The 9,446-nt window shown below is 35.4% G+C and overlaps 1 protein-coding gene across 1 annotated transcript in view; it reads left to right on the top strand.

Moving 5' to 3' along the window:
- Positions 1–4,624: 4,624 nt before the first annotated feature.
- The window catches only part of LOC110100287 (probable pre-mRNA-splicing factor ATP-dependent RNA helicase DEAH4), a 51,252-nt gene continuing 46,430 nt past the window's right edge, over positions 4,625–9,446 (top strand). The window contains exon 1 of the mRNA XM_020827724.2: positions 4,625–4,946. Within this exon, the coding sequence (XP_020683383.1) occupies positions 4,747–4,946 (200 nt within the window). The 5' untranslated portion in view covers positions 4,625–4,746. The remainder of the gene's footprint in view (positions 4,947–9,446) is intronic.

Genomic DNA, 9,446 nt, shown 5'->3' with positions numbered 1-9,446 from the left:
TATTTTTACCCTTTCTTAAGTCAAATATAATAATGTGGTTCTTGATGCTAAGTAACCTTGCACACATACACCGAGGAGGAGATATTCTGTATATTTTAGAGTTTTTTATTTTTGATCATATCATTCGGGATGATCCAATATCATCCTAGACAATTCAAAAAAAGCAAAAACCCTAATTAGGTCTCTTATGTTAAGACAACTGAATTAATCAAATTATCCTAGACAATATTTACATCATCCTGGATGGTAGGCTCAAATAAAAAAGAATCAGCCGCCAAACTCTTTTAGGTATGATATTATTTATGATAATCATACAAGACGATCCCATTTCATCTTGGATGATTCATTATAATCATACCTAAATTAGTCAAGTGATTGAGAAAAGCAATTAAGATTTGATTAATTGATCATATCATCCTGGATGATTAGTTAGAAAAACCTGTTTTCTTTTGGATCACATGGATGACCTGAATAATATGCTGGATGATCAGTTGAAATTTTTCATCATCCAGGTGTATCACCTGGATGACCAGAATGATATTCTAGACTATAATCCCTATTTTTTAACAAATCGTATGGGATAATTCCGAACTCATCCTAGACGATACATTATATTTTTTTCATCATCCAACAAGTATCTTTTGGACGACTAGAATGATGTAATGGATAATATGCATAGTTTTGAACTAATTGTACAGGATGATGTCCACATCATCCTGGATGATTAGAACAAACAAGGCAAAAGGTATGTTCAACCCTCGTAGATCATCCTTGCTGAATTAGCTGAAAATACATTGATCATAATAATCTTGGATGATCTTTGATGGTAAGCTGCAAATTAGGGTAAATTTTAAGCCATTCTTTATAAGATATTTTATTTATTCAAGGTGACATCTTTTGTTACTTCCTGACCTAAGAGAGCCAAGAGAAGGAGAGGGAGAGCTTGGGAGAGAGAGAGGATCTTGTGAGGGGTTCACAAAGGTTGCTCCAAGCAAGGATTTGAGTCATCTTCTCCAGTTGTCGTCCCTAGTTCCTTAGAGGTTCTCGGAGGTCTTCTTCAGCAATCGATCAAGGTTCTTTGCCTGCTTCAGGAGGGAGCGAAAGGAGGTCAAGTTCTTTGCCTCATCGGGGTCAGTGGAAAGAAGTTTTATAAAGGTTTCTCTACCTTACTGTGGGATAAAAAGGAGAATCACTGAGTTTTAGTGAAATACCTGGAGGAGAGGCTCCGGGGAGTGTACGTAGTTCGTTTTGACCAAACCATTATAAAATATGGTGTGCTCTTTCTTATTATGTTTTTGCATTTTAATTTCCACACTTTATTTTCATGTGAAAGATTGTATGTTTTAATGTTTAAAAATATTTCAAAAAGATTGTACTTTTTGTTTAAGAATTTTTAAAACTATCAATTCCTCCCTCCCCCTCTTAGTTTGCCTCGGGCTAGTTCTTAAGGGCTTAACAACCCTAACAAACTTTCACAAATGATTGCTCTATTAATTAAATATTTAGTAGGCATATCTTTAGGGTCAACCCTACAAATTTGAGGCCAATCTGAGGCCTCTAACACTACAAAATTGATTGAAATCTAAATGCTATAAAACGTCCAAATATTTATAGCTTATGCCAGTGGGCTTTCCACCTTATGGAGTTTGACCTTGGAACCATCCCCAAAATTGTTGACCATCTCACTTACCCTTGTTATGGCATATTGAACACAAAATTGCACTTTGGTGGACCTAAGTTGACCCATAGTTGTCCAGGGTCCAAATGACTAAAATGACCTTTAAAGGGGAAAATTGAAGATTTCTCCTATACTGAGGAATATGACTTAGTTCCTTATCGAAGGTCTTTGTGCCACCTTCTTTTAAATTCTTTAGTGGTATTGAAAACCTTGGCAGCATCTGGCCCTCTTTCGTGCAAGCTATTGTAACGTATGAGGGTCAAATGCTTTATTATTTTGCCAATTTGTTAGTAGACTATCTAGTATCGCTTTCGAGTGGTATGTTGATATACCAAATGGTTCGGGAGAATATTTGTAGTGCTAGAGGGTAAAGAGACTCTTCAGAGCTCAGCATCGTATAACCGTGGGCAATCTGGTCATCGAGAAGTAGAAGATGAGAGAGTATACATGGTTGAGTACATCTTGAGATGGAGAAATCTCTTGATGAAGTGTGAACCACAGCTGTAAGAGCAACATGCAGTGGAAATTTTCTTAAAGAATATCCATAAGCCTTTTATTTTTCTTCAAAAAGGGTCACAATCAAAACCTTTAAAAAGCTTCTCAATAAAGTGAATTACCTACATGAAGAGACTTTTCAGATGTCTTCTTAAAGGATCCATTTTTTGATAAGAAGTCAAAAAATCCTCAAAAATCTTTTGAGAAGAGGTCAATAATAATCTCTGTAATAGATAAGGGGAAGAAACCAGCTACCACTCAATCTAGTGGTCCTCCACCAAAAATAGTATAGCAACAACCATTATGAGTAACCACTCAACCTAAATGGGAGTCTTACTTGATCTCTTTTAAAGAGAGATTGGAGGAATTTTATTCATTTAAAAGGGATTCGATAAGTAAGATAATTAAGATTCACTATAAGAAGCCACACCTTAGATTGTTAAAGGCCAAGAAGCTGAAAGAAACAAACAAAGAAGATTGACCATAATTTTTGCTCATATCACCACATGTTGGGTCACTAAATCGAAGACTGCATTATCTTTAATAGCTAGCTTAGAAAAAATTTAGACATTGCAATATCATAATCCCTAAGGAGTACTTAGTAAATCCAGATTAGAGGATCGCAAAGATAATTTCAGGTAAACACTATAACATTTCTCTATCAATTAAAAATGGTTGGGATATTTCTCTATCCGGGGACTTTAAAAAGCTAATAAACAAATCTTTCAACTTTCTTAATAGTTGCCGACAAGAGCCTAGTGTCATGTCTTGAAGGTTGAGCTTGAGGCAATGCATGAGGATGTTGAGATGTTTTCCTCTCTAGTAGTTCTAGGAATTACTAAAACAATAAAAAAGAAAAAGAGTGAAATTATTGTAGAGAGAAAATATGTTGATGAGAGATGTATTCAGGTGGTGGACAGTGGAGTAAAACCCTTGTCCCCACTAACATTATCTGACTTTTACTTTTCCCCACCAAAGGCAAAGGATCAAAAATTAATGAAAAAATATCCTTATATATATATAATGGATTTTGATACTAATCAACTCAGAAATTGTCAGATCCCTTATGTAAGAGTGAAATGAAAATTCAGGTCAGAAAAAGAAGTAACATGGGAAAGGGAAGAAGACATTAGATTGAAATTCCCTTATTTGTTTGATGACCAGTAAGGCACTAAATTTCGAGGATGAAATTTCAATAAGGAGAGGAAGATAATAAAACCCAAAATATTCAAAATAAATGTAAGTATAGACTTTCTATAAATATTCATTTATTTCTATTAAATTCAACTTTTAATCTAGAGCATTATGACATATAGAGTTATATGTAGATTAATGCCCTGATTGTTGAAGTTAATTACTTGTATAGTTATTTAATTTTTTCAGTAAAAGATTTAGATAACAATTATTATATTAGTCAAATGTGTTAGTTAATCATTATGTCAATATATATATATATATATATATATATATATATATATATATATATTTTTTTTACTGAATGTTTTGGGAAATCCTAGTTGAATTAGGAATATAATATTTTAAATACTTAGTGGAATGCTTAGCTTACTAATCCAATGACTTAAGCCTCTCCTCCTTCACAATCCAATTCCTAGCTCTATGTTTGTAACGTGAGCTGAAGGAAAGCAAGCAGCAGGGAGGAACTAAAGCAGGCCATGATGGAGGAAGTTTTAGCAAAATAATGTAAGAAAACTTAAGGATTTTTTTGGGATTTAATTTGAATCGGGGTTTTTAATTTTAATGGATGAATGATTTAATTGTGATCAATTTGATATATTACATGATTTTTTAGGATTTAATGTAATTGATTAAGGGTCTAGATCAAATCTCGGGGGTGATTTTGGGTTCCTTAGTTGGTGGACGAAATGGGATCCATTTTTTAGTGAAACTTGGGTCATGAGTTCAACTGATCTCAAGGCCCAAGCCCACTGAATTTGGGCTGAAATTAAATCCTCTAAGGTGGTTAGCAAAACCACCTAAGGTAATCATAGAGTTACCTTAGAAAAATTATAACTCACTATCAAGAGCAAGAGGAAGAATAAAATCAGTGGTTCTAAACTCCCTATCCTAAGCTCAATTAACACATAAAAAATCACAACCTAATTATCACTGGATAGATTATTAAGTCAATTTAAACTTAGGGGGTCAAATAATGATCGCTATGTTTAAATTTACCGTATGAAATTCGTAATCGGTGAAAAAAAATCAAGTTTTGTGAAAGAAATTATGTTTAAGTAGTGATTCTGAACAATTTTAAATAACTGATTTGACCGAATTCAAAGTGAAACTGAGAAATTAAGCCGAACCAAACTAGGCCTTAACCCTACGAAGAATTATTCTGTGCGGAGTGCGAACGACATCCAAAAATCAATAAAAATGCGTCACATCACTTTATTGGTGAGTAACCAGCTCCACTCGATGCTGGTACCGAAGTTAACCTAGACGGTTCTTGTCTCCGTGCAGAATAAAAGCTCTAACCCTACGGTGGGCTGGACTCCGACCACATGTGATTTCGTCATATTTTAGCGTTTGAAAATTTTGCCTGAGCTCGGTTGATGGCTGTTCTTCCGATTCTTCGGTTCGAAGACAAAATAGTGGAGGCCGTGGAGAAGAATCCCGTGGTCGTGATTATTGGAGAAACTGGCTCCGGAAAAAGCACTCAGCTGTCTCAGATTCTACACCGCAGAGGATACACGCGATCCGGAGCAATCGCAATCACCCAACCTCGCAGAGTTGCTGCTGTATCCGTTTCGAGGTGTATTTCCCCGCTTATCTTCATTTTTTGTCTGAAAGTGCTCGTCTTTCTGCTGATTGCGAAGTATTGTAACACATAAGGAACTGTAAAGCGGTGTTTCCTATACGTCGTATTCCAGCCTGCGCATCATTCCGAGAAGGAATTATGTTTTACTACCCTTTTAATACTATTATTTTCATGTTCTATTTCCCGTTTTGTTTGAACAATTTGACTAAGGTAATAGAAAGTATTACTTCCAATATTGTTTGTAATAACTGATCTAATTGGTGCATGTCAAGGGATTGCTGAGAGTTCTATAGGCTCTCTACAAAAGAGACTCCTTATGCTTTAGTATTTAGAGCTACCTCACTTAAGATCAAAATGCGAAGCTATGAATGGAAGAGCATGTTACACCAGATATGAAAATTCAAGTCTAATAAAATCTTGACATGTATCGAGCAAGGATGTATAAACTAAATTGGGAAGCCGCCTTCATTATTGAGAAAGTGTATCAACAAAGATCCTATCAACTCATTGACTTGAATGTTTAAAGACCCATGCCACCAATCAATGGACAATACTTGAGAAACTATAATGCACCGACACTTCTTCTCAAAGAACCGTGCAACGTCCGTCACGTATCCGATACGACACGCGTCCAACATTTCTTCAACACGTGTCGGACACACCGAAAATGTGTCTGATTAAAAAATATTAAATATAAATTGGACACACATGTCTTAAATATTTTATGAATTTTTTAAAATATAGTTTTTTTATTTAAAATTTTTACTTATTTAAAATATAAAAATTAAATTTCTTATTTTCTATTCATAACACCAAATTAATCCCGTCCGCACTCAATACCTCATTCATTGAATATTCCCATTTTCATTTCTCTTTGGCGGGTTACAACATTTTTTTTTCTTTGGTGGGTCACAATATTGATTTCACCACAATACTCTATATCATTTCAAAATCAACGTCTGACGTTGTTACAAGTTACAACATGAACATTTCAAAACGATATCCATATCAAAGTTTGATACTCTCTTTACATTGATGCTCGACGCTGACAATTTCTACACCCATAACTTGATATCTCATCTTTGTCCGACGCTTTCTCAACATCGACGACCAACGCCCTCTTAACATCGATGATAAATGCTCTCTTAGCATTAACACCCGATATTTACTGCATAATATCGATGCACTACTCTCGATAGTATTGTCGTCTCCTCTCTCGATGAATGATAAATGACATCGACAACCGACTCGCGACGTCCTAATATTAATCATTTTAAGCACAAATTTTAGTTAAATGACTTATTATTTTTAAACTATTTTAATATTATACATTTTCAATTTTTATACACTATTTTAAATATAAAAACTATAATACCATGTCTAACTAGTGTCCGTGTCCTATATTTTCAATAATTGATGTGTCTGTGTCGGTGCATCATAGTTGAGAAAAGTATATACACAAGAGGAATGATGAAAATATTGTTTTTAAAAGCTCTCTTGTTGAACAATGTATCGTCCCTATTTATATCACAAAGCACATCCCGATTCTCTGGAAATTCTCTTGCAGGGCGAGAATGTGTTTTTAGATTACTGGGAAAATCATATTTATATATTTTGAAAACTCTCTCGCGAAGTGAGAATATGTTTCTAAACTATTATAAAAACTATAATTTGATCCTTGGAAACTCTCTTGCGAAACGAGATTTCGTTTCCTGATTATCTCAAAAATCATACATACATTATCTAGAAATTCTTTTGCGAAGCGAGAATGCCGTTCTAGACTACTATGAAAATTATATTTTGACATTCTAGAAACTCTCTTGCGAGGCGAGAATGTATTTTTAGATTATCATAAAAAATCATACTTGAATCTTCTAGAAACTCTCTTGTGAACAAGCATTCATTTCTAGAACATCTCAGTCCCAAATGTGAATGTCAAGACTTGAAAAGCTAGGCAGAAACACTATAAGGTCTTTAAACTGCAATGCATCAGGTCCTAAAAGCCCAAACTATTGTAGCCCAAGGCCAGTGCTCGAGCATGTGTATGAGGTCAGGCTCAACAAGCCCATATGTGACAGTGTCATTGACAGCTCGCTCTTACTCAATAAGCCATAAGAAAGGCCATAATAAGAAAGCTCCCATGTTATCGATTAGTTGACAAGTGCTATCAAGTTCAAATATATCAACTTTGATAAATTTAAGTAGCCTAGATTGATGAGTCCTTCCTAACTAGTTAAATGATATGGCTATTACCAAAAGGAAAGTCCGATAGTCAAGAGGGCATCAAGCTAAGCCAAATATCCTACCAATTTAAAATGCTAATTTCATTCATTAAGTCTATTAAGCGCAAATCTAAACTGAAGGATATCTTCTTCTTCAATAAGTTTGACAAAGCAAAAAGAATCAGACCAAAAAAGTTGTCTCAAGCTTCATATAAAGTCCATGGAGTTTTTTCATCAACAAGTCCGTTATGCATGAACCATCAGACCGAGGACTATGTGCCACTGACTTAACATAAGCCTCGAGGGCTGGGCTGCCGACATACGTCATTCATTGAACTCGTCAAGGTAGAAGGTGTATTTACCTCCTGAAAAGTCAAGCGATGACAATTCAGGGTAGTTCTTTCATCAAGTTCGCCACACAAAACATTGGGTATAAAGATCCTCAAAATCCTCAAAATCATCAAAATGACATCCTTCATCAAGTCCGCTGCACAAAGCATTCGGCAAAAGGTATGTTCAATCCCTGATAAGTAGATTATGATAATTCAGATAAATTCCTTTGCTAAGTCCACCAAAGCATAAAGCTACGACTGAAGATATTCCTTTCTCAAAGATCCCTTTGAAAGAAAGAGTCATCAATAAGTCTGTTCAACACAATGCATCAGATCGATAAAAATCTTTGATTTGCTTAACAATCTAGCATAAGACGAGTCAAAAGAGGTTTGGAATATTCCAACACTTGATCCTTAAGGTTAATCTCTCCTTTATTCAAGGGAAATCATCAAAGTTTAGCAAACTTTCAAAGCAAGTTAAGGACGAGTTTATTATTATATTAGTGTTCATGTGAACCTTTGGTAGATTTGAAAAGTATAACCCTCAGTGTGATATCTGAGCAAGCTCTTGGAGATTCGTAAAGTCAAAATCTTAGCGTGACATTTAAACTTAAGATATGGGGATTCATATGGTTAATCAACTTAAAAAAAAATATGATCCGCTGCAAGTACAAACTATATTTATTGGGTGACATTTGTTGACCCTTAAAATATATTGAACGACCATGGAGAGGAAACCCGACATACATCGAACTTATGCTAAATCACTTGAAATGATCTTTGATTGCAAAATGGATCACGCCATTGCAACGGGAACGCCGAAATTATCCAAATGAGACTTATTGAAAGCGAATCGACAACACTTAACATAGATATTTAATTATTTAAAATTCAAGTATTATCTTTAAAATTTAATCTTTTTAATATTTAACTGATATATATATAATCCTAGATCATTCTAGCATGTGCGACTATCCTGTTCTTTTGGTAACTAAGATGGCATCTTTGCCCTTCATTTTTGGCTATCTAAAAGAATAATGTTTGCAAAAAAGAAATGAACTAATCAAAACCTAAACCTTAAGTTCATTTACTCAAAACTCTCTCGCTTCCTCACTCTCATTGCCGCCTCCCTCATATTATCTCCTCACAAAACAACATAGTGCACGAAATAGGTGCATGCCTCAACTTCCCTTACTATCTCGATTCTTGCTCTCACATGCAAAAGCTAGCTCATGACTCGACCTCCTCCCTCTACACTTTATCGGAACTACCTTGCTTGATTGAAGCCTTGCCCTCCCCAATTCCAGCCACTGGTTTCAAGTTATCCTCTTCCTCCCTATCTCTATATTGGAAAGCTTACCCAAGACTGGATGTACGAGGTCGAGGGAGTTGTCATTGAGGGGGATAATGCCAGCGTTATGGACTATTTGCAGAAAGTCAAGCAGCAAGAGGGGTGGCGGTTTCAGCTGGAAGATGGGGACACGTTCGATTGGATGATGCTGTTTCGTAAGGTGGTTTTTGTCCATACCTATAGACAATATAACAAGGCGGCTCATTTTTGTGCTCAAAGAGCAATTGAGGATAGTTTTGTTTGGGATATAGGAGATACTTTCAACACATGTATTCCTCAAGCTTTTTTTGACATCCTTGAGGATGATAGGAATAGTTTTGGCCCCTCTTAGGGGCTTTTTGGGGTTGGCCTTTTATTTTTCTTATTCTTTGTAATGGGTAATTGTTTATGAATGCAAATGCAATGTTCAGCCCTATCTCTTTATTCCTCTCATTCTCCCCCCCTCTCTCTCTCTCTCTTTTATTTCCTCTTTATATCTTATTCCTCACAACACTTCAACAAACATCACTACCTCTTGATTTCTCCCACACCATGTCCACAACCATCTCCCTCCTCTTTTTCTTCTTCAAATTTGAACGAATGCTTTCTC

The sequence above is a fragment of the Dendrobium catenatum genome, unplaced genomic scaffold, assembly GCF_001605985.2.
Source record: "Dendrobium catenatum unplaced genomic scaffold, ASM160598v2 fragScaff_scaffold_1221, whole genome shotgun sequence".
NCBI classification, from domain to species: domain Eukaryota; kingdom Viridiplantae; phylum Streptophyta; class Magnoliopsida; order Asparagales; family Orchidaceae; genus Dendrobium; species Dendrobium catenatum.
Note: the sequence above shows the minus strand (reverse complement) of the source record. Positions and strands in the feature narration are given on the sequence as shown.